The sequence below is a fragment of the Pseudomyrmex gracilis genome, unplaced genomic scaffold (genome assembly GCF_002006095.1).
Source record: "Pseudomyrmex gracilis isolate BER0280 unplaced genomic scaffold, ASM200609v1 scaffold_7, whole genome shotgun sequence".
NCBI lineage: Eukaryota > Metazoa > Arthropoda > Insecta > Hymenoptera > Formicidae > Pseudomyrmex > Pseudomyrmex gracilis.
This window is the reverse complement of record NW_018020591.1, coordinates 872,104-892,209: the sequence shown is the minus strand read 5'-3', so window position 1 is coordinate 892,209 and position 20,106 is coordinate 872,104. Positions and strand designations below refer to the sequence as shown.

General features: G+C 37.0%; 1 protein-coding gene across 5 annotated transcripts in view; it reads left to right on the top strand.

The window, feature by feature from the left end:
- Window positions 1-17,325, top strand: part of LOC109859893 (sodium/potassium-transporting ATPase subunit alpha) — a 50,348-nt gene extending 33,023 nt beyond the window's left edge. For 4 of the 5 annotated variants that reach the window (XM_020438618.1, XM_020438593.1, XM_020438627.1 and 1 more), the window contains 4 exons: window positions 839-933; window positions 11,602-11,776; window positions 11,939-12,171; window positions 12,304-17,325. In XM_020438618.1, the coding sequence (XP_020294207.1) occupies window positions 839-933; window positions 11,602-11,776; window positions 11,939-12,171; window positions 12,304-12,424 (624 nt within the window). In that variant the 3' untranslated portion in view covers window positions 12,425-17,325. Of the gene's footprint in view, window positions 1-838; window positions 934-7,084; window positions 7,180-11,601; window positions 11,777-11,938; window positions 12,172-12,303 lie in introns of all 5 variants that reach the window. The other variant, XM_020438600.1, reaches the window with a different exon arrangement.
- Window positions 17,326-20,106: the final 2,781 nt, after the last annotated feature.

Here is a 20,106-nt window from a genome sequence, read left to right as displayed (position 1 = left end):
TGGACGTCGATCAGCAACTTCTTCGAAATTTATTCTGCGCCTGATAATAATTCTTTTTTTTTTTTGTAGATAGCGATACAACGGATGGCCAATTAGCGCTGACGCATTAATCTCTATAATATTTTTAATTTTTTTTTTAGACGAATTACACTTTAATGGAGAGAACTCGTACACGTGTGTGTATGTATACGCACGTGTGCGTATATGTGTACACACGTATGTATTACATTGTTGTGTAGAAATAAGCGGTGTGTTCCGGATACATTTAATCTTACAGGGATTTTAAATCACACGAAAGTTGTGTGCGGGTAATATGTGTAATCGTAATCATAAGCGAGTTTTTAGTTTACATCTATACTTAGGAATAGAGACGTTTAACCAACGTAAAGATACACCCATAGATACGAACATTTCTTTCCAGGGACTTTTGTATCTTTGTGAAAAACAAAGCGCTTGTTGTTCCGTGAGATCGACCACCGCGACTATCCCCCGAACTTCCTTTGATATCTCTCTCCCAGAATTGGTTTTTAATACTTTGGTTTTTTTTTTTTTTTAATTTTTTTTCAGTTGATTATCTTTTGTTTATTCTCTTCATCGCGCGTGTAAGAATGCTGCCGCTGTCCCGATCCAATTTTTTTTCACACGAGATTGTTTATACATCAAAGGAATGTATGGCAGAGATTAATAGCTTTTCATTAATAGTTTTTTTTTTTTTTTAAAAAAAAAAAAAGGTACTTGCGTACAGCGTTAGCGTTCTTACTTCGGCGCATCATCGGAAGATATACTCGTTATTTAATTATTGGTGTTGTTACTGAGCTCTTTGATAATGTGACATCAGGTACCCGCCATCTCGCTAGCTTACGAGGAGGCAGAAAGCGATATTATGAAGCGACAACCACGAAACCCCTTCACTGACAAGCTAGTTAACGAAAGGTAACACATTAATAAACTTACAAACGAATATTGACAAGCTACATGAGACTTTCTATTGGTTCGAAAGGGTCATCGGTGATGATATGCTGTATTTTCGAAGTCTTCACTTTTCGATTAATTTAATTAAGCGAATCAAGAATGTCGCAAAAAAAAAAAATAAACATACAATAATAGTTCTTCCTTTTTTTTTTTCAGTTTTAAGAGACGTTTCTCTCTGAGAGAGACGTTTGTTTGCTTGAAAACGCGAGCAGAACTTCGAAAATTCAATCACACGACGATTGCTCTCTCACTCTTATATTGGCTCTCTTTCTCTCACTTCCTTTTTTATTTTTTTCTGGTGACTTTTGGTAGTTAGTTTTGTGTTTATATATTTTTCTATCATATGTGATACTTGATGCGAGATGCATACTTTTTCGGTCTTCTTTCTTGGTTCTTTCTTGCCATTTTATTATATTTAAGGGAAATGTGAAACTTGGGTAACGCTTTACGCGGGGCAAATTAATTCCTTGCATATAAATGATTAATGCGTTTGTTTTTTTTCTTTTTACTTCTCCTGTTCTCTCTCTCTCTCTTTCTCTTAGCCGAGATCTTATATTTACGCTCGATGCTAGTTGTACTGGGCAATACTTTCGTGTTATCTTTTTCTTTCCAAGTATTTTCTCTTTCTCTATCTCTCTCTCTCTCTCTCTCTCTTTCTTTTCGCAAGTATTGAACAGTACAAAAACTAGTTCCTCTTCTTCTACTATTTTTCTTTTCCCTTTTAAATTACGGCTTGAATTAGTTTGGTCATTGCCGCCAAGGCCACTCGATAAGACTCACGCAATGTAGGGATTAAATTTATCATGCCCGAGTTGTCGAGAGTCGAACGTACTAGGACGTGGATAAGGTAAAAGCGGATTATGGTGCACGCAGATGCAACTTTTCCAGGGTGTTTATATTCGCTAGAACACACGCGAGCTTTGTTTTCAGTTGTCCGATTTTTTCTTCTCTCTATTTTTGTATACTCGCTCTATATTATAAATAAGTTGAAATTTTGTATCCCGTTTAAAACACAAGGGATCTACAAGGTGTGTAAAAAAAAAACGCTTCAATTTTGCTACTGCATTTTGTTTACCGAAAATTTATTAATGCGTATCTTGTCACTTTGCACAATAAATTTTGTCACGTCAGCGTACACTTTGACGTACTAATTCCGAGTGATTGTCTACTGTCTATCATGCAGTTCCCTTGTAAACAACGCTTGCTCGTTCGTGATTTGTTCCAAAATGATTTATTGTTTTACAAAAAAAAAAAAAAAAAAAAAAAAACTAATGGTAAGCTAACAAAAAGTAATCGTGGATTGTGTATTTCAAGTAACTTAATCAGAAAAGCCGAGCAACTTTCTGTTATTTCTTTTATATATATTTTTGTAAAAATATATTTATTTATATATATTTATTTGTATATTTTTATATATATATTTTTTTTTTGTGTCACAAAAAAGGAGCGAGACACGAGCCACTTCTTTTCTCCAAAGAATTTTCTTCTTACTTTTATATTGATAGGCGCTTTTCATCACAATGATCCTTAATCGTAATTAGTATTGTTTCATTACGTCGAAGGTAAGATAAATCTCACTGTAAAGCCTCTCTCTCTCTCTTTCTCTCTCTCTTTCTCTCAGTTTTCTCATTTTTGATATGTACAAAGTGCTCATTATTATACTTATCTCTAATTTTTATTTCCTGTACAAGCTCAAATATCTCCTCATCGTTGTTTATGAGCCTCTCTGCAGTTGTCATTCATCGTGATTTATTGCCACTTGGCTTGAGGTGTACATGTGCTGAGAACGTCCACGAAATCTAGACAACGTCATTGTGAACTCGCATGATCGTTCTTTTCAGATCTTACCTGTATCTCTATCTCTCTCTCTCTCTCTCTTTCTCTCTCTTTCGTTTCTGTTTTTCTTTTCAAATCGGTCTCTTTCTTTTTTTTATCACCATTTCTATTAGTTTGTTTTTTTTTTGTTTTGTTTTTTACACACAAGCTCTCTCTTTCTTTTTTTCTTTCTCCTTCTGTCATAAAAACGCATATATGGTTTTATATAAAGTGCAAAAAGTACGTACGTATATAATGTTACGTTCGTGTTCGTTAACGAACACGAAACAGTAACGGAAACGTAACAGTATCTTCTTGTATATTTTATATCTCTGTATTTCTCACGTCTCTGCATTCGTTTTTGATTTCAACTATTTGTTTATGTCGTTTTTCACGATGATTTCATCTCTCTGATTTATCAATCTCTCTTTTCCTTTTCATCATCATCGTCGCGTTCTATCGCTGTAAGTTTTTTATTAGCCTCTCCCTATCTTTATATCGTGACTATATATCGTGAATGCAAGGGATCATTATCTATATATATTGTGTTGTGAATATTTTGCGATATATACATATATATATGATGTGCAACTTGTTTTTTACTTGATACATTTATACGTATATATTTTGCGAGCCTACCTGTTGTACCAACACGATATTCGTGAGAAGACATAGAGATTAAATACAATAAGGAAGAAGTTTTCGCACGTTTCGGAAGTTCGTAAGAGTATAAAACGGTAGTACTTCTCCTCTTTTTCTTCTAGTAGTAGTAACTATTAAGTAGAATAGCATTGTGAGACTATAGAAAAATAGTGTTGTCATTCGACCATCGGTTTGCATCCACATGAAACGTAATTCTCTCTCTCTCTCTCTTTTTTTTCTATCTCTTTTCTTTTCCTTTGTTTATATCTTCTTTTGTCTAACTGTCTGTCTATCTTCTTCCATCTTCCCGGCTGCCTTTATTGCCTCGGGCCAGGTTTTTATCGTTGCTACGCCTCGCTCAGGAAAATTCTTTCGCTCATGAAATTCTTTTCAACTGGAAATTTTGGATCATTCATTATGGCTTAGCGAATTCATCCAACGATCCAACGGTGTGAATGAAACAGGAAATATTGAAAACAAAAAAAAAGAGCGATTGATGTAAGATGTTTTTTTGTTTTTTTTTTTAAACATCTTTGTTATTTATTTATTTATGTCAAATCGAAAATGTCATAAGAAATGGACTTTAACGATTTTACACAGCAGATACATATTAGCTAGATTGCTAGATCGATCGAAGTGACGGATGCAAAATATGTGTGCATTTTTTTCCAGCTTTTCTTTTTTCTCTTTTAGAGCAGTAACAATTCTTTTCTCCTATCTTTCGAAGATTATTTCGAAGGGAAACTATATCAGATTCTGCATCGTATATAAGCAATTATCATCTCTTTCGCCATTAATTAAAGCAACAATTGTCCCCCCCACAAGGAGGGAACCTTGCAAACCTCAAAATTATAATTTAACAAAACTTGTCGAAACAAATGTAAGTCGGAACAAATATATAAATTTAGAATTTTTACATTTGCGGTAAAAAAAAAATGGTTCAAAGAGGTAAATCACTCCAGAAGTAAAACATGAAGTTTTGCACCTCGAAACCGGTTTTTTTTGCGCCGTAATAGAACAAAATTGATAAATTTACCTATTTGCTCGACCTACTACTTGTGTGCAGAGTTTCATTAAAATTAAAATTTTCCGGTTCGCGAGATCTCTTTGTCAGTCACTTTGCAAATCAGTATAAAAAAAAAAAAAAAAAAAAAAAAAAGTTTCGTCGACGAGATTGCTTCGGTAAAACGTGATAAAAATTTTATTTCAAACAAAACGCGCTTTCGGACTGTAAAATAACGAAATTTTTTTCGTTCGAATGCACTGCAGTCGACGAAGCTCAATTTTTAACCAGCTACTAGTTGAAATTTAATCGATCGTGCTCCTGAAAGAATTTCGCCGCAAATAAATAAAACAGACAAAAATGAAAACGACATTTCTAAGTAGAATAATGTAACATGTTTTTCTCTTCGCTGAAGTTAGATAAATCTTTTTTTTTTTTCTTTTGAGTTGTGGCAAGTTTCTTGCGGGAGTAGCATATATTATGTATATAGATATATGTATATACACATGTGTATAATATATATATACTCTTATATATACATATATACTTATATACTTATAATATGTATATTTTTTACATTAACGATATGTATACATATATTTATGCATATCTTGTCTTAGTCTTTGATGCACTTGAGTAATTATTATCTCATCATTATTCTCTTGTGTCCTTCTCTCATTAGTCTTATTATTATCATTATTATATTACAACCACAAGCCAGCACTTATATACTTAATACAAGCCATTACTTATATAGTTACTAAAAATTTTTATACTGCCAGTATATATACTGTTTTTATCTTACCATATATATACATATATATATATAAATATAAATATATATGTATATATATATTATATCACAGCTGCCGCTGCGCTACTATACTTCTATATTTACTACTGTACTTACTATTTACTGTACTGTTTATTATATACTTGCCACCAGTATCAATATATACATATATCCACTCTCTCGAAAAGAAAGCGAACACTTTTGTACAATTTTTGAGCGTTATAAATTTTTTCTTGCAGTTTTTTTATACATTCTTTACAGTCCTCTCACGTTTTATTCTGTAATGCGCTGCCTACTGCCGCTGCCTTCTACCCACTTCTACGACTGGCCACTTTCTAATGGATTGTATATTCTTAATTTACATGATCTCGCCAAAGAAAATAATTCCCAAAACAAAACGAAAAAAAAAAAAAAAGAAAAAAAAAAGAAAACAAGACGAGAGCTTGATGCGCAAACATTGAGTGTGGAGGAGAACGTGGGATAATCACCCCCTGCAATTCTCTCATGCGCGCGAAACGCAAATTCTTGCCTTTGGCATTGTTGCCTTTGACTTCTTCTTGATATCTTGACGAACGACTTTTATGACAATGAAAGTTAACGTGCATCAGGGGATTGCGCTATTGTTTGTATTTACTAACGAAAAACTATGCTTAAGAATCGTTCTAACTCGAAAGCGCACGAAAGAGAAGAAGGGATCTCCCTCACTCGCGTCTCAGAGATGCTCGACGTATGCGTATAATATATATATATATGCGTCTAATTTATCCTCGCTCGTCAGTTGTTAATTAGTTATTTTTTTGGCATCTAGGTAGGCTTTTTTGATATTATTAGAATAAAAATATTCTATTGGTCATTTGTTTCAAGTTAAAAATTTAGGATTTGATTGTTTTATCGTGTCTTTTTTAGCCAAGTTTACAATATACGTAGTTTATTGCAATAATGTTTTATAGAATTATATTGTAACGCTTTTACTTTGATGTTTCATCGAGCATCGCTGAGAAGTAGAATAGTTTAGTCGAAAATTGCGACAGCCGGTGATTGGAGATTTGCAGCACGAGAACGCTAAGTGGAAAAGGGACGCGAGAGATCCTGCGCGTGTGTGCGATTTTCTCTCATTTGCGACCTTTTCTCACTTAAGTTTCAATTAATGGCACATTTGATTTTTCTCAATCTCACTCGTTCCGGGCTTAATTCTGGGCCGTCTCTTTCTTTTTTTCTCTCTCTCTCTCTCTCTCTTTCTCTTTCTCTCTTTCTCTAAACGCAGCGCATAATCTTTTGATATACGCACAGATACACTCGCCAAATGTTTGTCATTTTGACTCTCCGGGTTCTTTTTGCTACACTTTAATGCAATTTTTCGGCACAAGTTTTTTGCAAATAACGCAATTGTACACAATCTTATATATAACATGTCTTTAAAGACAGGCTGCGTTTAGGATGGAATTGGTTGCGGCGATTGTTTTCTCCCTCCGCCAGAAAAGCAAAAACGCTTCATCGCCGCATACGTAGCATAAAAGAAAAAAAAAAAAAGATCATTTCTCACAAGAATTCGGAAAGAATCGTATTTATATATTGCCAATATCGATTTCTTTCCATCGCATTTGTCGTCTCATATATGCGATAATTTTTATTATTACCTTACATTTATGTGCGACACGTACATAAATCACGCGCGAAACGCTAAATTGACCTGTGCGTTCTCCAAATCTCTCCTATCTCTTTCGCTCGCACTTGCGCATTTGTGCCGAACGGTGATGTGTACATACATAAAAATGTCATAATAATATTAAATGTCATATAACTTGTTTTGTAAAGCGGTGGGGGTTAACAAACACTTTCTAATTAATGGTGGATGGCAGGTGCCGGCCATCTCGCTAGCCTACGAGGCACCGGAGTCGGACATTATGAAACGGCAGCCACGCGATCCTTACAGAGACAATCTTGTCAACCGAAGGTGGGTCTTCTAATTACCCACCCACAAAAAGAGAAACCAGCAAGAATCTAGTGCACTCACATCCGTACCGTACTAAAAGTCGACTAAGTTTTTTTTTTTTTTTATTTATTTTTTTTATTTTTTTTATATATATATATATGATCGACGTGCCATCATTTTATTACTCGTATGTCTCACACACACAGACACACACACAGATACCACATTGTCTCTCACTCACACAAGTGTAGTCACACGCGATGGGCATGCGATGTTACGTTAATTTGAAATTTGAAGCATGCGACGATAATTTCGAATCCACATTTATTGTATTCTAAGCGTGTTACCTTAGTATTATTATTGATGCACCACTGACTCTACGCCGTACGTTTTTTTTTTCTATTGTTGTTTTTATTTTTATACTCTACTCTCTGTGAGTTAAAAAAATGTTTTACAATTATACTCTGTGTGAAAAATTTTCACTTTATATATGTGTGTGTATGTATATATATGTGTAAACATTTAAATTTATTATTTATACGTTGATTATTTTACACTGAAATATATACACCAAGTGCCTATTGGAGAGATTACATAATCTTGATTTCGTGATCGGGAACATTTACATTTGCGAAACAGTTCAGAATATTGTTCCGGGCGATTGGAAAATTTTTGTTTTTTTTTTCGCGACGAAAATGAATTTCGACGTTTTAATTTCTCGAGAGATTGTCGCATATTTCAATTTCAATTTCGGAATTATTTATATAAATTTTTCGGAACATTGCATGTCTGTCGACGCCATTCGCTAGGGTGGTCAAACGCGATTAATTTCTCCACAAGTAGAAATAACAACTAAAAACCGTATTCCTTATTGCCTGATATCAGTAAAATTGATTTAGTTACACCAAATAATAATTAACAGATAGTTTAGACGAGATAAAACTGTGATTAGAAAATATTACATGTAAATAATTCACGATGATGGTGAAATAACATTAAATATATCGACGAGATTTTTTACTTTGACGGCACCACGTAGAGCGCTTTTTCAAACAATTGACTGCTCTAACGATACTAATTCGACACCTACATACACACATTGAATGTGTTCTATCTAGCCTAGTTAGGAAACATCAGTCTTTCCAGGATTATCTGTGTTGTGAATAGTGCAATACGCGTTTCTCTCTGTATTCAATAATGGAAATAATCCTGGGAACGACTTTAGTGCAATTCTAACTTGCAACGCGATGTGTACAAACGAAACTCACACACGACACAATAACAAGATGTGTAATACACAATAACAATTATATATATATATAACAGAGTGTCTGCTGAGATCACAGTGAGATGCGATCATAATTTCTATATAAATCGTCGGTAAAATCAACAACGACCAGAAAGACTTCAATTTCTCTCTTTCTCTCTCTCTCTCTCTCTGTCTCTCTTTCGAAGTGTGTCTTGATCTCGGAGATACAATTTGTAGGTGGACACTCTGCGCTCTGCTTTCGATATAGAAAAACTTAGACTCGATTCTTAGAAATCTTAGTTGACTAGCATAGAGAGCACAATGCAAGTTTTTTTACTTACAGAGGAAAGTTCTTTCAAGTGTTGAGAATGCCGAATGCTTGTTCTTAGAGATCTCTTTCTTTCTGTTTCTCTCTCACCCGGTCAATCACTAACACACGCTGCGATCTTGATCGTTTTTTACAGCTTGAGATTATATTAATTTGTTCCTATATATATATAGTCGTTTTACGCTGGATGTACACGGAAAAAAAAAAGATGATGTTGAATCAACAGTATCAGTTTAATTGAAATATATCCTGTTGATGCAACATCATTATTATTGCACTATATACACAGCAGATGGTTGCTTTAAGAATCTAGACATTAAATTAATCGCATATGCAATTGAATGAACTATTTATTTTTTTAACAGCCCGTGACGTCAACTTTAATTGAAGCAACTCCATTTTTTTTTTCTGTGTACGTTCGCGTATCGCGAGAGAATATTCAGATCGGAAGAGAATGTCGTGGAAGTCTTTTTATCAGTCTGTCAAGTTACTTATTTCGGATATGTGTGTATTGACGCTCGGAAAAGATCGAATATATGAAAAATTATTATCTCTCTGTATTATAACAGTGTCGCGAACTCTTGTTCTCCGCCGATTCGTACGATCCAACATTCGCCTCTGAAAATTTTGATTATAGTTTCTGTCTTACCTACACACACGCGTGCTAATGAAGGAAGTTTTATAACTTTACTTACTTTAATTGCAAAGTGTAGTTTATTTCCAATATATTTTTCGCGTGTTATTTATTATTCCGTAAAATATAAAATTTTCAAAGATCGATATCGGCGCGACGGATCTTTTGACGGTCGAGACAAGAGAATGGGATCATCACGTTTGTATGTACGGAAGAAACGCGATTGCCGGAGCGGTAGGAATATCGCGAGCGCACGTTCCGAATGTTTTTCTCCGTTTGATCTCGTCATTTTTTTTTTTCTTTTTTTCTCGTCGACGTAGGAAGTCAATTTTGATGTAGTCTCGGGAAGAGCGGAGCTTTTGAAAACACGAGCAACGCGCGACACGGTCTTAATGCAAACAGCCTTCTCTCTTCTTTTTTTTTTCTTTTTTTTCCACTGTGACGAACGAGAAACACGATCTCTTTACTCTCACACGCGTTATCGGTCGCTCTTTCGCGCGCTCCGCCACTTTATCGCATCCGAACGTCAGAATTTTCAATGTCGTGCGAGCGACAGGCAACGTTAGTCTAACGCAAACTTGACATTTCGCTCTTCGCACACGCTTCGTACAAAACGCTAACTCTCGAACCGAACTCTCTCTCTCTCTAATAATCCTTTTCAGTCTGTCTGCGCTTTCATTGATCCGGCCGAGTCAGCTCTCCACCGGCCCACAGTTCGATCAAACTTACTCGATTTAATTTACATCTATCGTCGCACGAATGCGAACGCATGCGACTCATCCAAGCTTGACTCTCGCACAGATTTTCACTGCATGATGGTTTTTTTTTTTTTTTTTTTTTTTATTATTTTTTACAACACACCGTTGAGAATTTGATGTTCCGAGTCACGTTTATTAAGTGTGTGTGTGCGCAACGAGCGATGACGTGCAGGACTTTTAGTGCGACAAATTTTTTTATTTGCGAACGCGCGAAGAACAAACGGGAATTCGAGATACGATGCGGTTTTATCGTTCTGATAAAACTGTATCTTATCAAACTCTCGTAACTCTCGTCAATTGTTTTATAGATCGCACTTTTTGCTACCGCTTCTCTGTTTAATCGCAAAGAAGTCAAGAACGTGCAGTTTTTTTTTTTTTTTTTTTCTGTCTTTGTTGTTTCGAAGTAGCGCTAAAAACTAAGCTCTGTTCTCATTCGACGATTGATAATATCTCACGATTAGACACGAACGATTTGACCGGAGATATGTTGATCGTCACGAGAGAAATCTCGAGTTATACTTGCAACTAGAAAATAGAAATAGATTCAGCTTCCATTAGTTTAGAAAAACCTTAAAAAAAAATCACAAAAAATATCCAAAGCATTAGACGTTGCAGATGCGATGACCATCTCTTCTTGTGTACTAAATTTCTCTCCTTGCGATATAGGACGCTTGCTCTTACGCCATGTAATTTAATTGTCTTACCAATCGATAGATCGCTTCGATGTTAAAACACTAACTCAAGCTGAATCGGATGCGTACAGGGTAAGCTTTTTTGTTTTTTGTTTTTTTTTTTGACTGACCACGCGAGATAATTGATTAGAAATTTAATATACGGAAACGTGGTAGCTTTTCGCTATTTAAATAGTGCGTTTCGTACAAAGCCTCTCTCTGTGAGAACTGACAAGCAACTGGCTACATTTCTATCTCTTGCCTGCCTGTCTGTTTGCCTATCTGTCTATCCGTCCAAATCTGTCCGTCTCTGTACTCACTCTGTGTGGCATGCTTCATTGTCAAGAATGAACCGATCGTTAACCGTTCGCCTATTCGTGTCGGTAAGTAATCTCAGCAATTTGCTTTCTAACTGATAACAACGGCTTTTGTAAATTTAACGTGAGACTAGAGATTTGTTAGAAAGTAACATCGAAGTTCGATGATGCTTCCTGATAGATTTCGAGGAATCTTGAGTCGTGTCTGGTCCAGGGAGATGAAATAAAGCGGTTCAAAAATCATACTTTGAGTCGCGAAGAAATTAATGTTAATTAAATTAATAATTTTTTATTTAAATTTTTCAATCTCTTAAAATTTTGCACATAGTTCTTGAATTTTGCACATACTACACTTCGTCGATTGCAAGAGAATAAAATTGTTTGTATTGAATACGGTGAAGTTTTTATACGACAAGAGATTCCTCGAAATTTAATCGTCGTTTGCATTAAGAAGGAAATATTTCAAATCGACATTTCTTTATCTAGGCTTATTTCGATGGCATACGGTCAAATCGGCATGATTCAAGCTGCGGCCGGTTTCTTCGTTTACTTCGTAATCATGGCTGAAAACGGATTCTTGCCCACGTATCTGTTCGGGATTCGAAAACAATGGGACTCCAAGGCCATCAATGATCTTACCGATAGCTACGGCCAGGAGTGGGTGAGTGTAACGGAATTTCACAAAATTGTGGCTCGATATTTCAAGACGCTCGGAAATTTCATAAATTCAAATTTTTCGTTTTCGTCAAATTTGTTTGTTTGTTTGTTTTTTTTATCGAGTCGAACGAGAATATCACACCGTACGGGGGTTTATTTTTTGCAGACCTACAGGGATCGCAAGACATTGGAGTTCACCTGTCACACAGCTTTCTTCGTGTCGATCGTGATCGTACAGTGGGCTGATCTGATTGTTTGCAAAACACGTCGCAACTCGATTATTCACCAAGGAATGAGAAACTGGGCTCTGAACTTCGGTCTCGTATTCGAGACCGCCCTCGCTGCGTTCCTAAGTTACACGCCCGGCATGGACAAGGGTCTTCGTATGTTCCCACTCAAGTACGTACGCACGTTTTTGTGAGATATTCGATTTCTCAGCACGCACACGTGTACAATTGACATTTTAAAACAAAACAAAACAGAAATATTTCATCATGAAAATAACGTGAAAAAAACTCGCTTCCATTGCAGATTCGTATGGTGGCTACCAGCTCTGCCATTCATGTTCGCTATCTTCATTTACGACGAGACGAGACGATTCTACCTCCGCCGAAATCCAGGCGGTTGGCTCGAGCAAGAAACTTACTATTAAACACAGCGAGGATTAAAATCACACGCATGCAAAGCGCGCGCGCAAGAGGATGAGTGAACGTACGAGAGAGCGAGAGCGGGAGAGAAAGAAGCCGAGAGAGAATGATGATGAGAGAGAATGAAAAAACGCATACTCACACTCTTGAGAGATATATCGGAACAAAGACAGAAAAATAAATAAATAAAAAAAATTTTAAAAATTAAAAAAAAACAAATCACTCATGTTGAACAGATAAAAAAAAAAAAAAAAAAACACGTTTCACGAGAGATGTGCTATTGGGTCTGTCCGCGTGATCGAAAGAAACAAACAAACGGGAAAATGGACAAGGAAAGGTGCGTTTAAGTTTCGGCGCTGACTTTCACACGGCGAAAGACGCGCGAGATTTATTTATGTTTAGACACGGAGAAGACCCTCTAGCGTCATAGGTGCAGCGCAAGGTACAAAAAACAAAAAAACAAAAAAAAAAACAAATAATAAAGCACGCTCGTCGTTCTGGCTTTGCTGCCAATTGCTTGCACGCGCGTGTCGAGTTCCGTAGAAGTCGCAGAAATTGTTCGGGAGATCGTCAAGAAGATTGATCATCACTATGCAGACGATGCCGACGACGGGAAAGCCGCGCTTTCCGCCTCGCGTTCAACGACACGTTGGCTACGAAGCTTTCCGCTGACGATTGGTACTAACTGCTGGTGCTGTTCAATTCTTGGACGGGAATTATGCTCTGCGAGTGTCGCTCGAAGATGGAACGAAGAAAGCAAGACAAGAGCAAAAACCGAAAAGGGGAGAATAGGAAGTCGCCGAGATAAGTAGCGCTGCAGTGCGACTGGTGCACAAGTGTCAGGCCTAAAGAAATGTGGTAAACGTGATGTAGTAGAAACGCGAGAAGAAGAAGAAAAAGAAGAAAAAGAGAAGAAGAAGAAAAAGAAGAAAAAGAAGAAAGTCCGACCGAGGAACGACAGAGAGGAGATCCGGAACGTTAACGAGAACGAACACACACTTGAACAGAGACGCGGCGTTAACGTGCGATAGAGAATCACGAAATCACGTGCATTCTTATGCATGCCGAATGCAGATTATTACATCTTAACGCGACTTCTGATTAATTAGTGTATTATCGTAGACACCATTTGCGTTACCGAGAAAAAAAAAAAAATAAACTTCGTACTAGGCTTTCGTTGATCGTCGATCAATACGCGCAAATACCGCTACGTTAAGATCGGCACGCGTAACACGCCCTTTCATTGAAGGGAAGAATTTCACAAGTTGAAGGTAAGAGGAAGGAAAAAAAAGACTCGCGTAAAGAATAATAAAACATACAATTACGAGACACAAACAACAACAACAACAAAAAAAAAAAAAACAAGAGCAAACCAAAAACAGAAGTGCTCAATATGTAACAAGAGAAACCGTTAAAAATAAAAATAAAAATAAAAAAAAAAAAACCAGAATTTTTAGGTATCTCACATGACACCGAAGTACTTCGTAATAAAACTCTAATTAATTGTTAATTATATAATGAAGGACCTGTGGTATGATAGATATCGGCACAGTCTATAGTTATACTAAAAATAACTATAGTTATAATAACTAAAAATACAGGGGAGAGCGTTATTATATGAGGTAAATAACTAAATAAAGTAATAAATAAAAAAAAAAAAAAGAAAAATATAATTATAAAATAAAGTCTCATTCGCAGTATTCTCATTATTATTGATAAAACGATATCCGTTCGGTTTCGAGTCTTAATAACAAGTAGCTGTCAGAGAAACAAAAAACAAAAAAAAAAAAAAACGGCAAAAGCGTAGTTTCAGTAGTTACGACTCTTACTGCGGAGATAATATCACACTACATACGCGAACACACACGGGAAAGAACGGGGCGGGTGAAAGGTAAGCTCGATGATTGGATCTGAGAGTTTGTTGGTACTTTAATAATCTCGAGATCGAGAGCAGTGGGAAGAACGATATCGGTGACGTGATATAGAACAACGGTATATTATAAATACTTTTATCAATTGGATCACGCTTCCAATTGAAGACACGTTGAGAATTAAAAGTTGAAACGATATGTTATTTATCTTAAATACGATACTGAATGTGTCGCGCGCGTAAAAAAGTGATAATGTACTTACGTCAAGACTGTCCAAAACGAAAGACACACACACACCCACACACACAGATACACAAATTTTGGAATAATTAGTTCTATATTTCGCTTGTATAAGATTGAAGATTTTGCAAATGTCGTTGAACATTTTCAATGTAAAGCAATTTCATTTAAAAGGTTTGTCAGTGCAATCAGTCTTGTGTTTTTGTATCTATTGGTGCTTGCTCTAACACAAATGTTAATGTCTGCAATTTTGAATTGCACAAAACTCCGATGTGTTTATGGTATGTGGATGCTGCCGCGGCTCCATTGAGTTCAGTATCATATTTAAGATAACACTCGGATAGCAGAGCGGTGGTAGATCGCGGCCTGGTTGCCGGCGAATCGAGAAAAACAAAAAACAAAAAAAAATGAAGAAGAGAACCTGCTGCCATTCGAGAGCCATTTATTAATTATATGAATCGCGAAACGTTATTGATTAACGCGAAGAAGAGACGAGAGAGAGAAAGAGAGAGAGAGAGAGAGAGTGCACTATGCAAGATACAAAACGAGAGAGAAAGAGTGAGAGAGCAGGCCGGAAGAGCGGAGAAAGTTGGAAAAAAAAAAAGACCTTCTTACTAGATAAAAGCTAATTGATGAATATTAAAAAATTCATTTTCTTAGGTTCTCATAGATTTAAAAATGCCAGCGGGACAGCTCGCTATAAATTACTGACCCCCCGCAACGCGGAACGTCCTGTGCAGCTGCAAAAACAAAACAAAACAAAACAAAACAAAAACAAAATCGTGATCATCTCTGTCAGCCAGTCGGCGAGCGCGCTGTCCCTGTGTGTGCATGTGGTATGCGTGCGCGTGTTGTGTGTGGTGCATGTAGTGTTGAAAATTACAACAACAACAACAACAACAACAACAACAACAACGGTGACTTAAAATGTCTGCCACGCGACTTTCTTTCGGGCCGGGACGATCCGAGACTTCTCTCATCGATTCTCGCAAAACAAAACCGGACACAATATATATATATATACACATTATATTCTTTCTCTTCGTCTCCGATCTCTCTCAGTCGTTGCCCGCGTTCGTCGTGGGGCAGGGGGGGAGGGGAAGAAGAGAAGGATCACGAGCAATATTCGAGTGAACGAACTTTTTTTTTTTTTTTAACGATAGACGACACCTGGAACAGTTACGTTGGCTAATTGCGAAAGATGATGAGATCTTTTAAATACGGTCATCTATCGTTAAATAATTGCGTGAAACACTATACCGAAGGTATTCAATTCAACGCGTGACAATTGCCATTTTCTGAATTAATAATAATAACGCTTGTTTTCATTTGCGCGCGTTAGAGCAAATGTATCTTGCACAATCAAGTGTCTGCGCAATCAGCAAGAAAAAACAAAAAAACACTCGCTTGATACACACACACTTAGGTAGCGATTTCGTCAGTTATTACGAAGAAAATGGAAAAAAAAAAAATACTACAATTGCATCGTTGCGACATATCGTGTTTATTGTGTTCTACGCGCGAGGAAAAATCCGTCTTTTCTTGTCGATTGTGAGATCTCCGAGAGTTCTTCGGCGAACGCGGGCTAATGAAAAAAAAAAAAAAAAAAAAAAAAGAAAGAAAAAAAAACAACAAACGTGACCACTCGCTCGGCATCCCAGGCCCCAAAACTACCCCAAGTGTTCAATAATCTCGAGATATTCTCGAATTACCTCGTACACGCGCGCGCGCGTTATATTAAAACATGCGAAACACGTTCTTCCTTCCTCGCCGGGTTTCCTCCATCCGGTGACGCCGCTTCTCGAAGTCATCGTGCAACAACAACAACAACTACTACTACTACTTACTGGACGGTATCGCGAGCGTGCGTTTTCTCGATCATCCGTGGCTTAATTGTTTTTTTTTTTTTTTTTTTTCTCCCGTTATTTTTTTCTTTCATTTTAGAGATACAAAACGCGCGCATGAGATGATTGTGTGGAAAAACCGCGTTCTGAACGCGCGAACGACGAGACACACGAACCTCTCAAGACTACACACACGGAAGAAAGAGTCTCCGAAGAGCGGAAAGACATTTTTAAAACGTGGAACGTGTACAAGAATCAGAAATTAAAGCAACGACATCGATTATAAATTCCTACGTCGTGTTCTCAGCGCGCGAGCGAGAGAACAAAGCGGGACGCGTTGTTTCTTTCTCGAAGAGAAAAACGGATTTTCTCAGCTTTAAACGTGTGTGCAACGGTAAAGAAGCCGTTATAGAGTCGCGAAATGTTGAGCGAAGTCGAAAATCGGCAACTCTTGGAAATTCGCGATGCTTCAAAAAGTATATACATTACACACATTACACACCATACATATATCCGTCTGCCATCGGTCCAAACGGTGAATTTCGCGCGCGAAGTGTTTAATTATGCGCGAACACGTTCGTTCAACCGTAGCGTTTTCAGATTGATCGACGCAGATCCCGATTTTAAAATGAAAATTCCTCCTATGTCTGTATCATAGATAGAAAATGTAATTTTAGAATGACACTGCGCGAATGGCCGAGTCGAAAAACTTCAATTTGTAGAACTCGATTTGTAGCGTCGTGACGTGTTGTGGTTCTTCGTCGTAAAGTAATAATAATAATAAAAAATAATAAAAAAAAAACAACAAAAAATAAACATATTATTGATCGTTCCTGTCACAACGAAAATGCGAAGATTTATTAAAATGCTCTTCGTGAACACGCGACTGTTATAAACTTAATGGATCATCAACTTTCCGGATCGAATGCGAGTCAGAAAAAAAAAAAAAAACAAAGAAAGCATGTACGAGATGAGGAGAGAGTGAAAGGAAAGGGGTGGAAATAAGAAAGGAGAGAACATCTGTGTGTGCGAGAAAATGAAAGAGGGAGAAGGAAAAGGAGAGAGAGAGAGAGAGAGAGAGAAAGAGAGAGAGAGAGTGAGAGAGAGAGAGAAAGAGAGAGAGAGAGAGAGAGATAGACAGATGATATACGCGATGGATTATCTTTGAAAAGACGTATCGTGAGGAAGATACGCGGCGTTGTCGACAGGGTGTTCCGTGCCCGGGGGGCCGTAGAAGCCCATAAAAAATGCTTTGCCGTCGTGCGCCGCCTCTCTTTAGGCTAATAATTTAAATATTATTAAATAATATAATAGTAATAAATAAATAAATAAATAATAAATAATAATATATGTTACAGTAAGATATTATTAGATGTAATTATTATATATGGTTTAGTCTAGAACGTGTTGTTGAAGAAAAAAACAAAGTACGTATAAGCGAACAAAAAAAAAAAAAAAAGATTAAGGAATAGAATAGAAAAGCCACGAAACGAGAGAGAGATAAGGCGAGAAGACGGGAGGAGGGAGAAGAAAGAAGAAGAGAAAAGAGAGACAATGAATATTGAAAGAAGGGGAAACATATGCCGAGCAGGGAGGTATAGTTTCGGTCTAAGACCACACAATATTTTTGCGGTGGACTGAGCGGGATGACGCTGCGCTTAATACACGCATATATTTTTTTTTCGCGCGCGAGTAAAATCGCGCTTTATATAAAAAAAAAGCGCGCTTCATCTCTCTCTCTCGACGGAGAGAGTGCAGAAAAAAAAACACATGTTGAGCTTTCACGTATCCTCACACGCGTGATTGTTACATATTAGTCGAGAGGTGAAACAGAAGATCCTTCACTCCCGCGTAGTTGGTGCAAATTTTTTTCTCTGTTTTTTGTCCGCGCGCGTTTTTCGTTTCTGATAAAAAAAAAAACAAAGCGGCACGTGACGAGCTCTGTGTTCTTCGTTTTCTCGAGGGCGAGACGAGAGTGTCGCGATTCTCTCTCCACGATCGAGAAACACTCGCGCAATTTAACTTTCATATATACATACAAACACACACCCAACACACGAGAGTGTTTGTTTCTTTTTTCCGCGATCAGAAATCGAGGATCTTCAGCGTTTCCCGGGAAAATTTTCACACAAAGAAACAACGCCCCGCGCGCCTGCACAGCCCGCCGCATATCGTGTCTAATTCATTGAATGATTCATTGAATGAAAAAAAAAAAAAAAAAAAAAAATCTAGAAGAAGAAAAACGGACAATGTTTTATTACTATATTGTACATATTTTACATAAATTGAAAACGGATAAACAAATCACGCGCGAGCGACGATGATTCCGACCACGGAAGGCGATCTTCTTCTTCGGGAGAGAAGACCGGATTTCCGTTCACGGATTTATCGTACGTTTTTCTTGTTTTCTTTTTTTCGCGTTCAAAATATCGCATACACACACACACATACACGATCACACTCTTTACATACCGCGCGCATAGAGAGACACGGGTTACACGCTCGAATAAAAAAAAAAAAAAAAATGACACGTTACTACACCGCTCCACTAGCTATATATCTACCTTCTGATTGACGATTCCTTTTCGCAATTAATTAATTATTATTATACAATAAGTTATGTTTTTACACATAACACAAATGTGAATTATATCGCAACCTGATACGGATACAACCCAAGTGTCATTACTTTTGATGTTAAATAAAAAATACATAATTAATAAAATGGCCTCCTATTGTCCCGATTTTTTCCTCTTTGATCTCCGACTTCGTCGAGAGTAATTGTTATACATTTGCGCCACGTGTTGGAATGAGTCTAGACATCTTATATAAGTTTATTAAATAATCGGCAATTATGTGCGTGTTAAGATTCTTGCAGCCCTGTAAGCTTTTGGATGTTCCCGTGAACAATTGATTCAATATCACGCGATAATTTATAATACAATAATACGCGGCTCCATGGCTATCGACGAAAATATCTTAAATAACAAAACCTTACCGTTTACAACAATTAACGTAAAAGAATCTTGATACGTGCGTGTGCGTACGATTTCTATGGCTTCGAGTTGGCGCATCTACAGCGGCCTTGCAGCAAACTGGTTGGCGGTCGTAAACTTCGATTTCCCTCCGCGACTTTACTTTCTTTAAATATTTTGTTTCCAAATATAAACAATTTTTTTGACAATTCTGACATATGCGCCAAGTAATCAAAAACTACTTCTAAAATCTTCTCCGTGTCGCGAACACGATCACAAAATGAAAACCGCCATTCGAACGTCAAATTTTCAAACACTGTATATGAGCACAGTTACGCCCTCTTGTGGTCGAGTTATCTCGGAGAGTTTCAATTCTTTATCATTTTTGTTTCAAAAGTAGAATCGACCAATCGCATTGATCGATCGGCCATAAACGAAAACCAATCAGGTGTTCGATGAACAACCGCCATATTGCCGAAGGTGTTATATTCAACGGCTTGATTGGTTTGTTTATTTTTCTATAATTATGTATACACACGCGTATCATCCATGACGACAGACTGTTCTGTCTGACATGTTACACGCGAAAAATTTAATTAATTTTGCAACAATCTAACGCAAATACTAATCATCCGAGCGTTGTATATTATCGGCCGATATTACCGTGCGAGCGAAACAACTCGGACGGTAATCGAACGAGGTTCCGATTTTAGTTCCTCCTAAAATCCAGACGGCGCTCGAGAAACCATCGACGTCT